This window comes from Patiria miniata, unplaced genomic scaffold (genome assembly GCF_015706575.1).
Source record: "Patiria miniata isolate m_02_andy unplaced genomic scaffold, ASM1570657v1 HiC_scaffold_22, whole genome shotgun sequence".
NCBI classification, from domain to species: domain Eukaryota; kingdom Metazoa; phylum Echinodermata; class Asteroidea; order Valvatida; family Asterinidae; genus Patiria; species Patiria miniata.
In genome coordinates this window covers 1,034,546-1,057,286 of record NW_024037061.1, presented here as the reverse complement: position 1 = coordinate 1,057,286, position 22,741 = coordinate 1,034,546, and the positions used below count along the sequence as shown (strand labels likewise).

Here is a 22,741-nt window from a genome sequence, read left to right as displayed (position 1 = left end):
TCCCGGGAAATATAGCGCCACCAAGCGTCCACTTTTGGCCAAGCAATCATGGCGGCGTGCATGGGGCGACAACTTTTGAGACGTCTTCGACAGAAATACCACGTTTTCCCCACGGATAAAGCCCATGCGGCGTTATTGGTAAGGTTCATTTTAATTCAGACGAGATTATTTATCAAGGGTTAAATCAAGTAACCACATTGACATTTGACAACATGATAACTTGTTCGTTTAAAAATGTCTTGAAAATGAAAAGAAAGACAGGTCGAAAGTCCCCAAATTTTACGGATCGGTAAAGTGCAGCGCATACGCAACGTACATGACGTACGTACAGAATGATAAAAATCACACGCGACTCTAGTCTAATTTGATCGAAACTAAAGAGGGGCCTGTAACTACATGTACACAATCGCCAAATTAAATGGGCCTCGTTAGGCCTACATAGTGGTTATCGTTATCAGTGGTCATGGTGGTCATGGTGGTTATGGAACTTGGTACTTAGTCTTGGTAGCCCCATAAATGTGGCCTATTTACTGGACTACCTCCGTAAACATAGGCCACACATCCACATGTACAAAAACGTGTCGCACTTTGCCAAATTTTGATTTTCACATTTAGGCTTAGTTTGTAGGGTTTTTTTGGCTTTAGAAGCATAGGCTACTCACCCTCTTTATAATTATAGGCTAATCAGAAAGTGCTGCCTTTTTCAGATGTCTATTTTTCGTGAAATTTCCAGATTTATTTGCACACGTTTGCGTATCAAAATTTCAACATGAAATTTCACAAAAATTAGACATCTGAAAAAGGCAGCACTTTCTGATTAGCCTATAAAGAGGGTGAGTATGCTTCTAAAGCCAAAAAAACCCTTCAACTAAGCCTAAAATGTGAAAATCAAAATTTGGCAAAGTGCGACACGTTTTTGTACATGTGGATGTGTGGCCTATGTTTACGGAGGTAGTCCAGTAAATAGGCCACATTTATGGGGCTAGGAACTTGGAAGCTGTCAAAAATGGCGATTTTCAACTGCTGGTCAATGTTGTCGTTATGGCATTGCAAAAAAACCCATTGTCAATATATATCACATGTATAACTGCCCTTTCAACCAGAGCGCTTTGGCAACTCGATTGGTTACATGTACCGGTGTCGTGCCAAAAACCGTCCGGTGCCAAATAGTGTCCGCTAATTAGCATAATGGGATCTGATTGGTCATGCGTCCATGACGTCACATTGTTTACGGAAGCTTGCAAATAGTGTCCGCGCTTAGCGTGCATCCTATTGCGTGCCTTGTCGAGATGTCAAGGCGTCGTATAGATAAGATCTCTTTTCACCTGAATTTACATTTTACAATCTGTTTTAACGTTTTCCTTGTTATCTGTGATAACTATTAGACTAAGTTTCCCTAATAGTGTAAACATTATATTTGTGCAAAATGTTTGTTTTTTTCGTGTCAGTTCACCTGTTTGAAACACATGCAGTACGTACGAATAGGCCTAAAGTAACGCCGTAGTGTGTAGTGTGTGTAGTTAGCTCTACTGAGTGGAGCGTTGAATTACGGGTACCCCTCCATACAAACGCTCCACCGATTTGCCATACTTTGGTGACGGCGTCACAGTAGCATATAGTCACATACCCACGCGAGGACAAAAAGACCCCCCAAAAAACCGTTCAAGAGAATACAAATGAGAGAGACAGTTACCCTGGATTGATCTACACATTCATGACATTCCATCAGACCCCTTACATTGTTCCCAAACAGCGAAAATTTTGAAGAAAAACAGCAAAATAGTCTGAAAACTTACAGCTCAATGACTCGCCGTGAGGCTCAATCCTTGCACCGGTTTGCGGAATGAGGGCGTCTGACGTGACGTCACCGTCGTTGCTGGATCGAAGAAAAACAAGTCGCGCTTTATCAAAGACTGTTTCGTGTAATGATACGTGCTCCTTGGGTGTGTTCAAAGCCCGTACTGTCGTACGGCGCGGATCGGAGCACGTATCATTGAATGACACGAAACAGTCGTTGATAAAGCGCGACTTGTTTTTCTTCGATCGAGCAACGACGGTGACGTCACGTCAGATGCCCTCATTCGGCAAACCGGTGCAAGGATTGAGCCTCACGGCGAACACATGAGGCTGTAAGTTTTCAGACTATTTTTCTGTTTTTCTTCAAAATTTTCGCTGTTTGGGAACAATGTAAGGGGTCTGATGGAATGTCATGAATGTGTAGATCAATCCAGGGTAACTGTCTCTCTCATTTGTATTCTCTTTACCGGGTTTTTGGGGGGTCTTTTTGTCCTCGCGTGGGTATGTGTCTATGCTACTGTGACGCCGTCACCAAAGTATGGCAAATCGGTGGAGCGTTTGTATGGAGCGGTACCCGTAATTCAACGCTCCACTCAGTAGAGCTAGTGTAGTATAGTACTGTTCCGTGTAGCATTATAACCAACGTTATTTCTGTTTGGTCAAAATCTAGAGGTCAAGATGCGGTTGTCTTGTACAATTAATCAGCGAATCTGCTCAAATGTCTATGGTCTATTGCATAGACTAGTCTGTGTGAGGGTTGCGCTTTAAAAGGTCTGAAACCCTGCAACTTTTTAAGAAGCTTGATCGAAGCACGCATCGCCGACACCTATCAATGTCTCCAACGACAAGATAAATCATAATCATAAGCATAACACGAACATTTACATCTTTGCGTGCGTTTTAATCATCAATCATTCGAAGACAATTCTCCCCCGCTGCTTTCCCCGTCATTGGCCCATGAACTTCGAGGTCATCGGTCGTATCGAAGGGACTTTCCCCAACTTTTACCGTTGGGTGATCAGTTGATAAAGCTCAGGCCACCAACCTCCAATTCCTCCGCATATGGTTTACAAAAACAAATCGAACCTCTGTTCTGAAACTATGTGTCATAGTGGATTAATTTTGCTTTGTAATAATTCCTTCATTTTTAACCTGAAAGCATCTGAAAAATACAAATCATCAGGGCCATAGCCAGTCGATGGAAGGTGGTTTTATGAGGTGGACCTTTTCATGTCTTATAAACAGCGGTTGAATAGGAAACATTTAGTCAAACTGAAATGTCAATCGCGAGGAAAAAGTGGACGTGCAGTTGATGTGTTTTTTTTAGGGGGGGTTCTTCTGACCCCCCTCCTCAAGTCCAGTGCTCGTGGCACAATTTAAATTTTCTGTCCTAATAACAATGACAATAGATTCTCTTCTAAAATCCCTTTTTGTTACAGTGATTAACAACAACAAAACAAACCAAACAAATTCAAGACTCAATGTCTTCCACTTTCAAGAGGATACAAAACTTGAACACAATTTACGAGGAACAAAAACTCAATATAACGAAAAATATATTATACACATAGACTGGCAATATGAGGTCACTAGTCTTTGCGCCCTGAGAGACTGTGAGTGACCAGAAGAGGGTCCTATAATAGGACCCTAGCTCTTCCGGTCACTCACAGGCCCGAGGGGGCATAGATGTGCACTGGGGACCGAATTAATATGCCAGATCCATGTTTTATAACTCATCTCTGTCCAAAATATTAAATAAGAAAAGAAACCTTTCAGTGTTTTATTCTTGAACTGTTTTAATTCAACAATTAACTCCTAAGCAATTCAACTGTCAGCAATTCAACAATTTAAGGAACTTCGCTTTTAGTTTCCCTAGATTACATTTTTGAATTTGAGTTTTGTCAGAGGGCGCTGTTACCAGTCAAACGTGCTCGATCAGGGGCTATATACTCTGGAAATTACGCTCGCGCGATGTCTCGACGCGCGTCTAGTTTCACACACTAGCCCATATTAAGTGAATCACATGTGACCGCGTTTCAGCCAACCAGGATAAAGAACAAGCAGGAGATGTGTTAAAAACGAAAATAGCCTCACAATGTTAATTTATTACGTTTACTGCACGTTAAGTAAATCAATAAAAAAATCGGTAATTATGACTACTGTTTTCTAAATTTTAACGGGACAGAGTTCAAGCGAATTAGGGGGTGTAACAAGTATATGTTCTGAGTACTACAACTTCCAAAATACCGTTTATTGAAGTAGTTTGGTACTTTGACTTAAATCTGAAAATAAACTTTGCAACAATTTATTGTTTCGCAATAGCAATGTTACAGCGTCAGCGCCATGCAGTCTGTGTATGAGTTCACATGAAGTTGAAGCTTCGCTAGTCAGCATCATGGCACCAACCATCATGTGTATGGTAGTAACTAGAAACAACTCAGTATCTTGGTGGACTCGAATTTTCACATCTGTGGTTGTACACAAAGGTGTTGCCGTAGCCAGGGAGCGTGATCTTCCAGCAGCAGAGCGGGGCCACATACTGCCACGTGCGATCGCCGCACACGCTGTCGTACGTTGCGTACACGTAGATCGGACTGCCTGGAGGCGCGTTCCTCCGCACGCTCTCGCAGGCCAGCTGGCCCGCCGTGTTGGTGAACCTAGACCCGCCCATCCAGTCATGGGCCTCATCCAGGCAGTCGGTGGGGCAGTTTCGATGGACCGCCTGGCAGCCCACGACGAGCCAGTGGTGGTAGCTCGGGTTAGGTAGGTCCTCCAAGAACCATAAACCATTGGTGCTCTGCCCTGCTCTTAGCTGGGTTGTGCTCCATCGAAGATCGCAATAACAGCTGCATCAAAGAAAAACAAAACATACAAAGCTCAGTGGTAATGTAATGATTCGAACTGCATACTAACTTGTTAGTAGTTTTCCCCTTTAAATGACGGAAGTCGGAGGCAGGGGCGTTAATCCGGGAAGGGGGGGTATACATCCCCGGCCAGTTTTTGACTGGGGGGGGGGGTGGGGATGGGCAATTGGATCTCCCACCCCTCGCACTTTTTCGTGTTGAGAAAAAAATGTGGATTTTCAGGGGTTTTTTTCTAAGCTTCCCATCAACCAGAATGTCATCAATCGAAAAATGAGATGTTTCTAATTAAATGCGCCGTTTTAATGTGTTGATGTTTAAGGCGCGTACGCACATGTATACATTTGTTAAAGATGTATGTGCTGTATTATGAACAACGCCCCTAGTGTAATGGTGTTGTCCACGCCCCCCCCCCCCTCCCTCCCCCTTTGAATGAATATCCACGGCTGGCATTTTGGGGGATTTTGGTCGCCCCTATCCCCCCAAAACTCTCAAAAATAGCCCTCAGGGTGCAACCTGCGATGACCTCGGTAAGGCCATAAGGCTTGAGAATTTTGCACCCATAACAATCTCGACCGACCCGAACATTCTTTGGGAAATTTGGAAAGTCAAGACAAAAATCAGAGAAAACGGTAACGTCAGACCAAACAGCGACATCGACATCGTGCATGTGCTGTCAGGCTGGTTATTAGTCTGCTCCCTTACATATTGCGCCTCTTTAAAGCGTTTACAGGTTCCAGATATACACGACCATCGCTCTCTCAGTCTGGCACAATTAAAACCAACCTCGTTCCCAGGGTGTCGAGCAGTACGCGCCCACCACTACCTGCTCTCTCACCCTGGTATTGGATCATTTGCATGTGCAAGATTTGTGCACATGTATGCAAATGAGGAACAGTCTGGTGCCTGGATATGCGTTACACATTAGCGTTTGTTTTTGTATGCGGTGTCTGGGGTAAAAACAGAGTCAATTCGTAGCAGCGCGAGCACGGCGTGAGTTACGAAAACACGATTTTTGAAATCAAACTGTTACGATCTTATCGAGACAACATGCAGTATCATAGTTCATATTAATATGAGCAAATTGGAAAGGAAATTAGTATTTTCGAGAAGGCGGGGACGAATGATCGCGAAAACACGTACTGCACGTTGTGAATAATAGCACCAAGTACACGATAAATATCCATTACTAGCCAATTGCGGTATCCAATCAGGATACAGGAAGAAAGTTTCCTATCCAGGGTTTACTATTGGAAACGCGGTTGGAAATAAAGTAAGCACTGGGGACGAGGTTGAATTAAAACATTTACAATACCGGCTGCAAAATGGTGCCCGACTAAATTTAGTGCAAAATATATGGCAGCCCAGAGGGGCCACATAAATTTAGCCTATACTCGAACGTAACCTCATCTAAAAACACGTTAAAATTGTGCGGCAGCAGGATTCCCGTCAACCTATTTTGAGACATCATCTTACATTGAAAAAAAGTTCCACGGCGATGTGCGCGTGTACCAGAAACAGGAGATTTGTTTTGTTTTGCTTTGCTTTAAATCAAGTCTTTAATCGGAACTTACTATTTACGGTTTGCATTTGCACCGAGGATCATGATGGCCGAAATGGCGACAACAAAGATGACATGACAGGCATTCATCTTGTCGAATTATTGCAACTATGAAGTGTCGGCTTCTCTCAACTTGAAATCGTCTGTTCGGCAGTTGAAGTCGCTTCCCTTAACTTTCTTGGCCGTTCTGTGCCAGCTCCACAACCAGTGTGCCGTATTTATAGGATTGCAACTAGGATTCCAACTGGCTCACCTCGAAGCCCGGTGTCGTGCCAAAAACCGTCCGGTAAAAGTTGGGGAAAGTCCCTTCGATACGACCGATGACCTCGAAGTTCATGGGCCAATGACGGGGAAAGCAGCGGGGGAGAATTTTCTTCGAATGATTGATGATTAAGACAGGTGTCGTGCCAAAAACCGTCCGGTGCCAAATAGTGTCCACTTACTAGCATAATGCGATCTGATTGGTCATCTCCTGCTTGTTCATTATCCTGGTTGGCTGAAACGCGGTCACATGTGATTCACTTAATATGGGCTAGTGTGTGAAACTAGACGCGCGTCGAGACATCGCGCGCGCGTAATTTCCAGAGTATATAGCCCCTGATCGAGCACGTTTGACTGGTAACAGCGCCCTCTGACAAAACTCAAATTCAAAAATGTAATCTAGGGAAACTAAAAGCGAAGTTCCTTAAATTGTTGAATTGCTGACAGTTGAATTGCTTAGGAGTTAATTGTTGAATTAAAACAGTTCAAGAATAAAACACTGAAAGGTTTCTTTTCTTATTTAATATTTTGGACAGAGATGAGTTATAAAACACACGGATCTGGCATATTAATTCGGTCCCCAGTGCACGTCTATGCCCCCTCGGGCCTGTGAGTGACCGGAAGAGCTAGGGTCCTATTATAGGACCCTCTTCTGGTCACTCACAGTCTCTCAGGGCACAAAGACTAGTGACCTCATATTGCCAGTCTATGTGTATAATATATTTTTCGTTATATTGACTTTTTGTTCCTCGTAAATTGTGTTCAAGTTTTGTATCCTCTCGAAAGTGGAAGACATTGAGTCTTGAATTTGTTTGGTTTGTTTTGTTGTTGTTAATCACTGTAACAAAAAGGGATTTTAGAAGAGAATCTATTGTTATTGTTATTAGGACAGAAAATTTAAATTGTGCCACGAGCACTGGACTTGAGGAGGGGGGTCAGAAGAACCCCCCCCCCCAAAAAAACACATCAACTGCACGTCCACTTTTTCCTCGCGATTGACATTTCAGTTTGACTAAATGTTTCCTATTCAACCGCTGTTTATAAGACATGAAAAGGTCCACCTCATAAAACCACCTTCCATCGACTGGCTATGGCCCTGATGATTTGTATTTTTCAGATGCTTTCAGGTTAAAAATGAAGGAATTATTACAAAGCAAAATTAATCCACTATGACACATAGTTTCAGAACAGAGGTTTGATTTGTTTTTGTAAACCATATGCGGAGGAATTGGAGGTTGGTGGCCTGAGCTTTATCAACTGATCACCCAACGGTAAAAGTTGGGGAAAGTCCCTTCGATACGACCGATGACCTCGAAGTTCATGGGCCAATGACGGGGAAAGCAGCGGGGGAGAATTGTCTTCGAATGATTGATGATTAAGACAGGTGTCGTGCCAAAAACTGTCCGGTGCCAAATAGTGTCCACTTACTAGCATAATGCGATCTGATTGGTCATCTCCTGCTTGTTCATTATCCTGGTTGGCTGAAACGCGGTCACATGTGATTCACTTAATATGGGCTAGTGTGTGAAACTAGACGCGCGTCGAGACATCGCGCGCGCGTAATTTCCAGAGTATATAGCCCCTGATCGAGCACGTTTGACTGGTAACAGCGCCCTCTGACAAAACTCAAATTCAAAAATGTAATCTAGGGAAACTAAAAGTGAAGTTCCTTAAATTGTTGAATTGCTGACAGTTGAATTGCTTAGGAGTTAATTGTTGAATTAAAACAGTTCAAGAATAAAACACTGAAAGGTTTCTTTTCTTATTTAATATTTTGGACAGAGATGAGTTATAAAACATGGATCTGGCATATTAATTCGGTCCTCAGTGCACGTCTATGCCCCCTCGGGCCTGTGAGTGACCGGAAGAGCTAGGGTCCTATTATAGGACCCTCTTCTGGTCACTCACAGTCTCTCAGGGCACAAAGACTAGTGACCTCATATTGCCAGTCTATGTGTATAATATATTTTTCGTTATATTGACTTTTTGTTCCTGGTAAATTGTGTTCAAGTTTTGTATCCTCTTGAAAGTGGAAGACATTGAGTCTTGAATTTGTTTGGTTTGTTTTGTTGTTGTTAATCACTGTAACAAAAAGGGATATTAGAAGAGAACCTATTGTCATTGTTATTAGGACAGAAAATTTAAATTGTGCCACGAGCACTGGACTTGAGAAGGGGGGGGGGTCAGAAGAACCCCCCCTAAAAAAAACACATCAACTGCACGTCCACTTTTTCCTCGCGATTGACATTTCAGTTTGACTAAATGTTTCCTATTCAACCGCTGTTTATAAGACATGAAAAGGTCCACCTCATAAAACCACCTTCAATCGACAGGCTATGGCCCTGATGATTTGTATTTTTCAGATGCTTTCAGGTTAAAAATGAAGGAATTATTACAAAGCAAAATTAATCCACTATGACACATAGTTTCAGAACAGAGGTTCGATTTGTTTTTGTAAACCATATGCGGAGGAATTGGAGGTTGGTGGCCTGAGCTTTATCAACTGATCACCCAACGGTAAAAGTTGGGGAAAGTCCCTTCGATACGACCGATGACCTCGAAGTTCATGGGCCAATGACGGGGAAAGCAGCGGGGGAGAATTGTCTTCGAATGATTGATGATTAAAACGCACGCAAAGATGTAAATGTTCGTGTTATGCTTATGATTATGATTTATCTTGTCGTTGGAGACATTGATAGGTGTCGGCGATGCGTGCTTCGATCAAGCTTCTTAAAAAGTTGCAGGGTTTCAGACCTTTTAAAGCGCAACCCTCACACAGACTAGTCTATGCAATAGACCATGGACATTCAGATTCGCTGATTAATTGTACAAGACAACCGCATCTTGACCTCTAGATTTTGACCAAACAGAAATAATGTTGGTTATAATGCTACACGGAACAGTACTATACTACACTAGCTCTACTGAGTGGAGCGTTGAATTACGGGTACCGCTCCATACAAACGCTCCACCGATTTGCCATACTTTGGTGACGGCGTCACAGTAGCATAGACACATACCCACGCGAGGACAAAAAGACCTCCCAAAAACCCGGTAAAGAGAATACAAATGAGAGAGACAGTTACCCTGGATTGATCTACACATTCATGACATTCCATCAGACCCCTTACATTGTTCCCAAACAGCGAAAATTTTGAAGAAAAACAGCAAAATAGTCTGAAAACTTACAGCCTCATGTGTTCGCCGTGAGGCTCAATCCTTGCACCGGTTTGCCGAATGAGGGCGTCTGACGTGACGTCACCGTCGTTGCTCGATCGAAGAAAAACAAGTCGCGCTTTATCAACGACTGTTCGTGTCATTCAATGATACGTGCTCCGATCCGCGCCGTACGACAGTACGGGCTTTGAACACACCCAAGGAGCACGTATCATTACACGAAACAGTCGTTGATAAAGCGCGACTTGTTTTTCTTCGATCGAGCAACGACGGTGACGTCACGTCAGATGCCCTCATTCGGCAAACCGGTGCAAGGATTGAGCCTCACGGCGAGTCATTGAGCTGTAAGTTTTCAGACTATTTTGCTGTTTTTCTTCAAAATTTTCGCTGTTTGGGAACAATGTAAGGGGTCTGATGGAATGTCATGAATGTGTAGATCAATCCAGGGTAACTGTCTCTCTCATTTGTATTCTCTTTACCGGTTTTTTGGGGGGTCTTTTTGTCCTCGCGTGGGTATGTGACTATATGCTACTGTGACGCCGTCACCAAAGTATGGCAAATCGGTGGAGCGTTTGTATGGAGGGGTACCCGTAATTCAACGCTCCACTCAGTAGAGCTAACTACACACACTACGGCGTTACTTTAGGCCTATTCGTACGTACTGCATGTGTTTCAAACAGGTGAACTGACACGAAAAAAACAAACATTTTGCACAAATATAATGTTTACACTATTAGGGAATCTTAGTCTAATAGTTATCACAGATAACAAGGAAAACGTTAAAACAGATTGTAAAATGTAAATTCAGGTGAAAAGAGATCTTATCTATACGACGCCTTGACATCTCGACAAGGCATGCAATAGGATGCACGCTAAGCGCGGACACTATTTGCAAGCTTCCGTAAACAATGTGACGTCATGGACGCATGTGGCCAATCAGATTGCATTATGCTAATTAGCGGACACTATTTGGCACCGGACGGTTTTTGGCACGACACCGGTACATGTGTGTAACACTACCATCATGACCATACCAAAGATCCCAGGATCAAATCCGTGCAGTGAGAATGTTTTTTTTTCTACTTCAAATTTTGTTCTTTAATACAATAGTTTTCTTTACCTACATAAGTATGTAAGTTTTATGTTTTCAATCAAAGTCTACTTTTTAATGTGAAGTAGTTACTTACTTTTTTCTTAATAGGCCTAGTCCATGTCTTTTTGAGGATTTTTTAAAAGAACATTAAAGTCAGAACTGTTCGGTAGTCTGGTTCCAAGAGCCAAAGATTCTGACATTGAATTTTGTCAGGTCAGGGAACCAGATAGTAGACTGCTGTAACGATAGCCCCGAAAAAAAAAAAAAAAAATCACTGAAACACTATTTTCCAGAAATCACTTGAAAACACTCTATATTAATTTCAAGCAACAGCGCCCTCTTTTGTCCTATGCAGACATTAACACTGTTCTATTTTTCTTTTGGGGGGTGCAGTGTCCATCCATTCATCATGCCTGTAGAGCAGCATCTTCGGCCACGCCCCCTAAAGAGGAACCTCAGGAAGCCACGGACCTGATGTCGGCAATGATAGCCGCAGCGCAAGACAGACGAACAGCTTTCGGTAAGGACTGCTTAAACGCCTTGCTTCTTCTATGTCAAGCTTTTCTTTATGGCATGGCGATGTTACGCCCCAACTACGTCATTGTCCCAACTACAGTCGGAATGATCCCAACTACAGTCTGGACATGCTGGATGGACCCAACTACAGCCTGGATGTTCCCAACTACAATGAGGATCGGATCCGGACTTCCCCAACTGTAGTTGGGACCACTGCCATAGTTGGGACACATGATTAGAAGGTTTGGCAAATTGAGTTCAGCATGGCACTGTTTTTAAGCTTGATAGGGTCTGCCTACAAACAGAAATTGTCCGGTTAAGAGGGAGTAAAGTTAGTGGCCTGATTTTATATGATTGCAGGTTTTATGCACTCAAAGTCTCAAGCTAGTTGTAAGATATTCTGTGTTAAATCAGGCACCTACAGGGTGAGTAAAAAAAAAGCATCCCAAATGAAGTTTTGCCTGTAGCACTTTCAAAAAAGGTGCGTGTTCTTTTAGAAAAACGAGAACAATTCACACGCATCCCTGTGAGAATTGTTTTCATTTTGCTCAAAGAACACTTTTTGTTTTGTGATCTGTGGACAGAACTTTAAAAAACTTTTGAAGGCAGCTTTTGAAGGCAGCTTTAACTGGCTTGTGTTAAACATGATCGGCAAGTTTCGAATATTCGAATATTCGCTCAAGTGCAGATTCTAATAATCAAATACAAAATTATTCGAAAGAGGACAGCCCTAAACAATAGCAAAACCTTTAATCACTAGTGAAAATTAATTATCATTTTTATGACTTAAAATTGAAGCCAAGAGCCTTTGCTGAGAAAACCTTTTACATTTCTAAACTTTTTTTGGCACAGATGCTCTGATTCAACGACAGCAGGAAGAATACGAGCGAGGGCGCCGTCACCTTGCCAATATGATGGGTGAGGATCCGGAGACATTCACGCAGGACGATGTCAACGTGAGAAACCAGACCTTGTTGTAGTTTAGGCAAAAAAAGTTTGCAGTCCCCGCCCACATCCTGTTTTTTCCCGCCGAATCATTCAAAACAATTTTTACTTTTCACTTTTTGAAAGCAAAATCTGCCGTATTTTCTGATGTTTTCACAGTAAGAATCATCTTATGTCTTAATATTTGTTGCCAGCAGGACTGAGTTGCCATTTTAAAGTTAAAAGGCTAATCTTAGAAAAGTTAATGCACTTTTGAGAAAAAAAAACATCTGCTGTCTTGGAAAAAAATCTCAGGAATGGGGCGGATGTTTTGAAAATTGACCATCGGCCATCTTGAATCCGTCATTGGCAACAACAAACAAAAAGTGCCCACGTCCTTTTTTTTCTCAAAAAGTCGGGTGAAAAAGTAGTTTTTATTTTTGTATTTGGACTGATAAAAAAAAACTATGATTTATTCCAAGACCATCAGGTAAAGATGGTTTGAGATTGCTAAAAATTGGTTCAGCATGGCTAGTCACTGGTCTAGACAAGTGGGCCAGATTTAGCCCAGTATTTGCATTACGGTGTACTTTTGTCATCCTATACAATAGCACTGCCCAGCTCACAAGTGACCAGCTCAGTCAATGAGTGAGCCAATCAGTGCAAAGACGAAACTCTCTTTAAGACTGTCCGAAATGTGAAGATTCCAAACCGCAAACCATCCTTATTTCAATTGTTAAAAAAAAAATGTTAAAAAAAAATCACTACATTGTTTTTCTTTTCACAGAGGTCAATCCGTTACCTGTTTCCGTCAGGCCTGTTTGAGAAGAGAGCCCGTCCCCTCATGCAGCCACCGACAGATTACTACCCACCGCAGAAGGCTGCGCAGTTTGCGTCAGACGGCCGGCCGTTTGACACTCTGTTTTACACCGGGAAACCTAATTACTATAATCTCATGCACGTGAGTCTTCAAAACTAAAAACACATGTCAATGGAGAATAGATTTAAAGGGATCATAACATGAATTTTCACTAGAACAAATTTTGTGTAATTTCCATTCTTCAGAAAGGTGTGAAACTAGTAAACATGTTTTGTTTGGGGGGGGGGGTTCAAAATTGTGTTCTCATTTTTTTAAATATTTAAAGCTTTTGCTGTGATGTCATTTTTGGTACATACTCTTCAGTTTAGGGTTTTGTGTGCAAATTATGAACCCAGGAATTTGCTCACAGAGAACAAATAATTTGAATGTGCACAAATTTTGTCTGTTGACTTTAATACCTTCATGCACTGAATCGAACATTTAGCACAGAATCAAAAATGCTCGCAATTTCGTTTGTCCAAGAAGTTGCATCACTGAAGCCTCTACCGTGAATGACATAACAGTTTTGGCCATGAATATGGAAATATGCAATTAGCATAACCAAAAGGCACCAAAACTCCCTTGAAAAGTGCAGCATGAAGAAATTAAGTTATTTGGTACTTAGAAGTGCGTTATCAAGGATGCATTAAACCAATTTCTATTTCATGGGTCTTTTAAAGTTCGGCAAAGTTTGCTTGAAGATGTTGAGTTTGCTGTCAATGTTGCTTCTCACAGGAGACCCACACTGAGCTGAACAAAGTCATCGAAATTGAGAACAGCTGCATCACGAAAGGAATCTTGAAGCCAACGGCAGAAAAACTGTGAGTTTTCTTTAATACTTCAAAGTATTCTTAAGTCATAAATAAGATTGCTGATAGATTGTGATTTGGTTGACACAATGTAATGAGGCGGGCATTGTCATAGGGTCTAACAGATAATTCCTGCTCCATCCAATTGTTTGTCTTTAAAAAACACATTCAATCCACATTTTGTTAGTCTTCAAAACATGTGCAGTATAAGTAAGATTTGAGGCTTTGCATGGTGGAGATACTAAATAATGAAAGGTTTGCGGAAACACCATGTGCGAATAATTTCTCAACTAAGAGAATGGCTCTGAAAAGAACCAGAGGTATAAACTCGACGTTCCAGTCAGTATGCTCTGACCGTCTTCAGGAGAATGCTCCTGGAGACTCCTGAAGACATTCTCCTGAAGACGGTCAGAGCATACTGACCGGAACGTCAAGTTTATACCTCTGGTTCTTTTCAGAACCATTCTCTTAGTTGAGAAATTATTCACACATGGTGTTTCCGCAAACCTTTCATTATTTATGTGCAGTATACAAAAGGTAACAGATATCACAGAATCTGAAAATTGAAGAAAATTACCCCCAGTCAGGTTTTTTTTTTGCATTTTTCTCCTCAACGGCTCGGCCCACTTCCATCTCATTTTGCAAGAACACCTCACCATTCTTGTTATTGTAAATGCAACAGCCTTATTTCCGGTGCACAAGATCTAGTCTATTCAAAGAGGTTCTATTTTTTTTTATTTCGTGGTGGTCCTGAATAACAGGGATCTAGTACGAAGCCAGTGGATTGATAAGAAGGCAGTGGGATCGATGATTGTGGAGGAAATCTCAGACTCGGATGTAAGTTCGTTCAATTCAATTCTATAATTTGATTATTCAATTTTTTTTTTTCATATTCATTATTCCTAACTCCCAGGCATTTTTGCTAGGATGTGACCTCAATCCTACAAAATCCACCAACTACCTCCATGTGAAAATAGCATGTAACATCAATCCTGCAAAATCCTCTAACTTCCTCCATGTAAAAATAACAGATAAGGCCAAAAAAAAAAAATATTCGGTCTCTGGTCAGACCAAAGTTCCGGAATTGACGCGGGGACGCGGCTTTTTTTTTTTTTTGGCTTTTTTTTTTTTTTTTCAAGATTGGATTGTACAGACAAGGTGGGGTACTATTTTGCTACTTGGTGTCCTCATGTACATTGGTGTCCTCCATAATTTGCCTTGGTGCTCCTGATAATTTGCCTTGGTGCAATTTCCCATTCCTTGGTGCTCTTTGGTAAAAAAAATTGAGGAGGTGCGGCAATAGAGGGCGCTGTTGGAGCTACCGCGGAACATTTTGGGAAAAAAAAAGATTGACGCGCATGATTAAAATCGACGCACGCGCTGACCAGAGACCGACTTATTTTTTTTTTGGCCTAACCTCAATTCTCCGCTATTTCTTGAATGTGGTCCTTGGAGGGGTGATCACTGCCTCAATGCTGCAAAATCCTGTGTCAATCACTGTCAAAATGTTGAGGCAGAGCCAGTGACATCCTGTAGCAGTGCGGAGGATTTCAAGTATAAACTCGGCCTAGCTAGGCTGAGCATAAACAACACAAGGTCTGGCCCAAGACCTTGACACAGTGCATCCTCCGAAATCAGCAACACGCTTTTGCCATGTAACCCCAATCCTGCAAAATTTTGCAGAGAGGATTTTGGAGAATTTGCTTCACAGTTTAGAACTGATAACATGCGCATACTGACATCGTAATATTGGAATATGTATGATAATCAATATGAAATATGAAATTAATACTAACAGGTGTTAATAATGTACCAAAAAAGATACTAAAAATAAATCAATGAACCAACAGAACATGATTTTCTTTTTCATTTTTTGTCTTTCCAGTACAACAAATTCACGCTATTACTGGAGAGAATCTTACAGCAGCCATATGCCAAAGAAGTTGAGGACTACATCTTGAAATTCAGAGAGGAGTTGGTTGCCGTCTTGAGCCGCGAAGTCATAGAACCAGTAAGTTCAACATATCATCAATTCGTCCCATTAAATATAGGTTTTCCCGGCTATTTTAACACTTGTATCACACGAATTCCCTATATCAATACTTAAAATTCGTCCCCGAACATCGCCAAGCTCAATTCTCAATTTGAATTTCAAAAAGCCACCACTAGATTTCATTTAAGGTTCAGTATAATTCAAATTGTTAGCATTCCGATTCGTCCAAAATCTTTGAAATTCGTCTCGTGAAGCAATCGGCGTTGAATTGAAAAAGCAATTTCGTTTTTTGTCATTCGTTTTAATGTTCTTGCCGTTACATTTCGTCTCTCGCGACTTAAAACGTTACGATTAAAAATGTGCCCAATCTTTGGACTTGTTTGCGCATTAATTAAATTTAAATTTTTAACAAATGTGTCCTTATAAATGAAAGTATAGCTGTAAGTTTTGAGTTTTATTTGACAATTAACATTAAAATCAGAAATAGAACTTTCACTATAGGCTCTTTGCTTAGCATATGGAAATTAAGCATTAAGATCAAACACCTTCGTAATGTTGCTCTTTGATATACATGTATGTATATGAATAAAACAACAGAAATAAGGCATGTCTATCAAAGAACAACATTAAGAAGGTCTTTGAACTTAATACTTAGTGTCCATGTCATAAGTGCATATTGTGAAATGTCAATTCCTGACTCTAATGTTAATTGTGAAACACGGAAATAAAATTTCATACCTTACAGCTAACTACTTTTATTTATACATATAAGGAAATATATGTTGAATTATCATTGTTTTAATACGCATAATTCTTCAAATAAGTCTAAAGATTGGGTGCATTTTCTAATCGTATACGATTTAAGTCACCAGGGATGAAATGTAATGACAACAACATGAAAACGAATTTCCAAAAACGAATTTGCTTTGTCAATTCAACGTCGATTGCTTCACGAGACGAATTGCAAAGATTTTAGACGAATCGGAACGCTAACAATTTGAATTAAACTGAACCTTAAATGAAATATAGTGGTGGTTTTCTGAAATTCAAAATGAGAAGTGAGCTTTGCGATGATCGGGGACGAAAATAAAGTATCAATATAGGGAATTCGTGTGATACAAGTGTTAAAATAGCCGGGAAAACCTATATAATTGAAAAAAATTTAAAGGAAAAATACAACACTTGCAAACATCAAAAAACGAAAAGATCCTTACTGAATTTTGAGGGATTGACAGTCTAAAGCACCCTGTAAAATTGTGGCTCCTGGTGTGCTGACATTTTCAAGAAAAACTGTATTTTTCCAACGCTGGTTGGCCGACCAGCGTTGGGAAAAACTGGCTTTTTTTCAAAAACTGCTCCTATTTTTTCATATTTAGTTATTGCTCAGTTTCTTTGCGTAGTTAGGTTTGACTTTTTCAATGACTGCCCACTATATATTATGCCAAATCATAGTTGCTTTATCATGTCGATCACATGTCAGCCTTTGTGAATTGCTAAACGTTTAAAATATTTGCTAAGCGTTTACAAAATTGAACACAAAGTCACATCCTTTCCATTGGAGTAAAATGGTGAAAACAAAATAGAACTTTGTGATCCTAGAATCTATTTAGAGATGGCAGGTGATTAACAGGTCAGACTTCAATTTGTTACTTTTATTTCATGTGCATTAGATCCAATTTGACGAGACGGGCCGAGCCTTCGCTAAAGGGCACGGCACACGGAAGGAGGCTGAAGCCAACGTGATTGTTAGGGACCAGGGAAATGGGCAGGTTACCGTCAACGGACATAGCTTTCTCGACTACTTCTCAGTAGTACAACACAGGTATATCAAGGGTGTTTCTTTTTCTTTTAATGTACTGAAAGGAATTATTTTTTAAATTTATTCCTATATGAATATAGAATTTTGCTGGTCCCAGAGGGCCTGCCTATAGTCACTTGGTGGTCGGTCAGTTGGTTGGTCTGTCTGTGTGTCTGTCTGTCTGTCTGTCCCCGCAAATTGACCAATAATAATTGACCAAAAATAATTGACTAATACTAATTGACCAAATGCTGTCGTCATAAAATACACTCTTGCCGACAGTGTTCGGAACACCGATTTTGTTTCAATCGATGCGCATGCGTATGTTTTTGTATATGTCTGTCCCCCAAAACATGACCCAAAATAAGCCCCCTAAGTTTCCCCATAAAAAATAACTACCAAATTTTAACAAAATAAATTAAATACTTAACAAACATTGTTTGTAACAATTCGGAAACATGTTAATGAAAAGTTTGTAAACTGGTAAATGGAGGCAAAACAGGTGCAGTAATGTTATAGTCATGTAGCATTTATCACAAATCGCTATAAATTAGGTATAAATCTAAAGTATGGTGTTCAATATGTGCCATCAAGACCAGCACTAGAGTTTTAATCAAGACTAGTACTCCAACGGCTCAATTGTCAAGGATTAAAATTTTGTTAACCAAAATCTTGTTAATATTTTTCCAAATAATTAGTAATTTTCAAAGTGTTATTAATTTGTGTACAGAATACAGGTCATGTTCCCGTTTCATTTCTTGGGCATGTTGAACCGGTTTGATCTGGATTGCACAGTGAGGGGCGGGGGCAAGTCGGGCCAGTCGGGGGCGGTGCGGCTCGCCACAGCGCGCGCCCTGCGGAGCTTTGTAGATGAATCAACGGTCGAGAAGATGAGGCAAGGTGAGTTGAGATTATTGGTGGGAGAATTTAGCTATTACACAGTCCGGTTATGCCACTTTTATGCCGTGAATCCTCTTTGAAAAGAAAACCCAACTAGTGGTCTTATATTCGGGTTTTTCTTCAAGACTGAACCAGGCTTTCTTATCTCTTTTAAGCTGTTATCTCCTTTCGGCAGTTCAGCACCAGATGAATGCCTACCACCAGCAGGGAACAATTCATATCGCTTGACTTAACGACTTGTTTCGCATACCTGAATCATTCTTTAGTGGTCTAAACGCACTTAGATTTTTCATAAATTAAATATTAAATGTAATGTCGAATTCGTTTTTGTCGGGTAATTAAACCATGTTTTCTTTCTTTGACCACTGAAATTGATGCACAAACAACGGAAATCATGAATTTGTCAGACCTCTGTACATGTAACATGTATGGGGTTTCAAAAAGGTAGACCCAGCAGGAATGAAGCAGTGCCGGTTGGACTGGCCTCCTGTGGTGTAACTGATTGCCTTAAGGGGAATATACAACAGGGAACCAGACTACTTGAACATTAATGTTTTTCTTGGTTTTTCCAGTATTTGTTTAACACAAAACCTCAAACAAGTCAGTGAAACAATACTTGATCTATTACACTTACCCCTCAAAATAGTTCATTTCCGAAAATTACAGCAAAAGCCAATGATGTACATTCCCTTTAAGGGATTCACCAGAAACATAGGGCTCAGTCAAAGATAAACATCGAAAGCCTGGTATGAAAAGGGCCCTTGATTTCAAAAGGGAAATTCACCTCATGCTTTCAAATAATCAAATAAGGGTTTTGTGGATTTTTCAGGAATAAATACAGCGCAATGCAATGTACTACAGATGCTTATTAACGTAATGCTTTAACTTCTTTAAAGCTATACACATTAGAATACCAAAAGGATGATAGAGTGTAGCTATGCTTGGAGTATTACTTGTAAGTTTGGATAAAGTGTACTGCTCAAGGACACACATTTTCACCCTTGTTTTTTTCTTAAGCTGGTCTTTTGACGAGAGACCCCCGCGTCAAGGAGAGAAAGAAGCCAGGGCAAGCCGGAGCTCGGAAGAAATTCACTTGGAAGAAGAGATGATGTTTATTACATTTAGTGGTGCTTCTAACTAAACTGTTAAGGCTAAACACAAATTGTTATACGGCCCTCACATGAAAAATATCAGGAGGGTCGGTTGGTCAGTCAGGTGTTTTTTTCAGGGGGGGGGGGGGGGTGAAACACATGTACATGGTTTACTATTGGCCCCCTTCTCAATTCCATTTAACATTTAACGTTTATTAGCTACATGTACTGCATGCGCCAAATATACTGTGGACATGTACATGCGTGGGATACAATTTATAGTGCATGTACACATGTGTTCCAAGCCTCGGCCTCAGTTATGCGTACAAATTACATTAAATTCAAACTGTACTACCACTTAGGTACATTTTGTAACTAAATTCAGAATTATGGCATTACAAAGTAACAGCAAATTAAGGTAATTTTTTTTTTTTTTTTTTTTCAAGTGAAAAAAAAAAAAAAAACCGGGGATTTCCAGATTTGTGGGATCAGTCGAATGACGGTAACACAACCAACTTTGGGGGCCTAATTTGGGCACAGTGTCTTCCATGAAACTTTCATTTGATGGTGTTCTTATACAATTCAAACTCATATCCTCAAGGGGTATTTTGTTCTCAAAGTTCAGATTTTACAAAAATTAGAAATATTTGGTCCCCTTATATTGCCACTATTGGTAATATAATGTATATTATGAGGGAGTCAGGATTTTGAAGTTTTTTAAGTTGTTATATTCCAACAGTTTCATTTGGGAATAATTTTTAAAATGCAAGTGTCTTGGCAATTAGTATAAATCGAAAGCTCTAGTTCTGCAAGGCCAGCTAGACTGACTATAAAGGATTTTATCACATAATCAATGCGGTTCTTGTCAGAGGGGCTGGTGTTTTGGATAGGATTTTCAGGGTCGGCAGTTCAACCCAACTTAATGGGGCACTCTCATTGTTGTTTGGCTATGTTTGAATGAAGAACTTGTGAAATATAACATTTTTACCCAAACATGTCGGAGGAAATAAAAAATTAAACAAGGCTTATCTTTGAGATGGACATTATTTAGTGAAGCAGGAGGTCATGGGTTCAAGTCCCACCGAATGATTATTTTCTCACAATCACTCGGGGCAAGACTGAGTACACAGAGTTTGTAAAATATGTCAGTGAAGGGCAAAAACCCAATATTCAAACCAGATTTGATTTTAGAGCACAATCCTGAAGGGAGGGAATATTAAGTCCTCAAGTAGAGAAATCACAAACTCTGTACAGATTTTATTACAAAAAAAACATGTGTTCTTGTCGGAGGGGCATGTGATTGGCTAGGATTTTCAGGGTCAGTAGTTCAACCCAACTTAAAAGGGGTTCTCACACTGTTATTTGGCTAAGTTTGAAAAAAGAACTTGTGAAACATAAAACAAAAATCCATTTGATGAATAATACAAATTTTACCAAAAAATGTCTAAGTAATTTAAAAAAAATAAGCAAACCGGACTTGATTTTAGAGCACAATCCCACAGCAGAGGAACATTCAACCCTCAGAGATATCTCAAACTCTAATACAGATGTCTATTAAAATAGCAAATAAAAGGAGATATAGTAGAAGTAGAGATACACGTATCTCTATATTAGAAGTAGAGATGTCTCTGTTAACACTTGGCGCGGGATAAACTGTTGCATTTGCACGCCATTCCTACGTGTGCTACGTGGAGGAACAAAGAAAGAGGTGGTTATTGCTGGTCCCCACCGTCTATCCAAGGGCACTGGTGACAGCTCATTACTTCGCTCATTAGATTGATTGCATCTGAGTAATGGCCTAGACTATTGCCCGTGCTCTCGACCATAATCATTCTTTTTCCCGACGAATTTTCAGCTTGTATGATTTTTTGGTTAGGCCTATGGAAAATACTTACTATTTTTGTATTTTGACAGTTCGCTTTAGGGCGTAAATGGATTCGTCTTGCGAGTAGACTGGTTCCCGGTCCCTACATTATCGATTCTGATGGGGACGGAAACCAGATAACCCTGCGAGAAGTGACTTATACACGGGCGAATTATTTCAACTATGTTCACTACTTATGGGTGGATCATTTTGGTCGACGTCGCATTGAAAATTGAATAAGTTTTGTATTGCTAGAAAGAGGAACAAAATCGAAAGAAAAAAAATCGAACACAGACAGTAGATTCTACATCTTTCATCATGCGCATGCATTATTGAAGAGCATGCCTGCGATATTTTCCGACCTATGGGTTTCCGTCTGAACTTTTTTTTCCTTCACCTTTTAGTAAACCAGCACACATCGATGGGGCGGTGGATACTCGGCCGAAAGTCCGTGGTTGAAGTCGTGACAATGAAAAGACGCATCCTTTATTCGGCAAATTAAAGCATTGCACGTGTGCTAGTACTATGCGTCGGCGCAAAGAATGCGTCATTACATGAAACGATTCGAACAAATCTTGGGGTTGATTGGGCTCTTGGTGGCGCCGTTTCCATTTATTTTACTGTCCACCAATAAGCTAAGGAGTGGCCACAAAAATGAGGAGAATGGCAAGATTAGAATAAAACAACCATGAGATTTTCATTTATTCACTATAGTACCATAAGGCCGTCCAAGTCTCCTATACCTATCTGACTGTTACTTGAGACTTAGAATGGTTAAAGCCTGTTGAAGGGAGCTGGGCAGTGCTATCGTATATGATTACTCGTAGAGGCAATGAATATGCTAATTCTGACCCATTGACTGCATGCATGAAAAGTCTGGGAACATTACTTTACTTGCCAAGTCTTGTTTCGTATAACCAGCGACTCGGTAAAAGGCAGCGTTTAATTTAATTTTGCGTCACTTGGAATATTGATACACAATATACATGTATTCACGCTCCCCTAAACATTTCGTCTGTAATAAGGGAAACCCACAATAAAAACCGGCGGTCGGCGCTCATGATGGCGCAGGTCACCACGTGCTGTCGTGTATTTTAATGATTGGTCAATCGTGCATGGTTTGATTTGAATTATTGACCGTATAATAACTATTGTTACCAAGAGTGTGACCAGAAACTGTTTATTGCTTTCCCGTAGCGGCAAGTCCAACGAACCGAGTGATTGTACATCGATCGAC

General features: G+C 40.5%; 2 protein-coding genes across 3 annotated transcripts; one reads left to right on the top strand and one right to left on the bottom strand.

The window, feature by feature from the left end:
* Positions 1-15: 15 nt before the first annotated feature.
* On the top strand, positions 16-22,579 carry LOC119730528 (28S ribosomal protein S9, mitochondrial-like). 2 transcript variants are annotated; one of them, XM_038203494.1, is made up of 10 exons: positions 16-138; positions 11,144-11,270; positions 12,119-12,222; positions 12,978-13,151; positions 13,785-13,870; positions 14,620-14,695; positions 15,744-15,869; positions 17,522-17,673; positions 18,380-18,549; positions 19,567-22,579. In XM_038203494.1, the coding sequence occupies exons 1-10, from the start codon at positions 49-51 to the stop codon at positions 19,656-19,658; spliced, it is 1,197 nt and encodes a 398-aa protein (XP_038059422.1). In that variant the 5' UTR covers positions 16-48; the 3' UTR covers positions 19,659-22,579. The 2 variants fall into 2 exon arrangements, with proteins under 2 accessions (XP_038059422.1, XP_038059423.1); XM_038203495.1 differs by lacking the exon at positions 16-138 and adding an exon at positions 9,943-10,001.
* Positions 3,574-6,625, bottom strand: LOC119730529. The gene is made up of 2 exons (XM_038203496.1): positions 6,233-6,625; positions 3,574-4,643 (listed from the first exon to the last, which is right to left on the bottom strand). The coding sequence occupies exons 1-2, from the start codon at positions 6,307-6,309 to the stop codon at positions 4,235-4,237; spliced, it is 486 nt and encodes a 161-aa protein (XP_038059424.1). The 5' UTR covers positions 6,310-6,625; the 3' UTR covers positions 3,574-4,234.
* Positions 22,580-22,741: the final 162 nt, after the last annotated feature.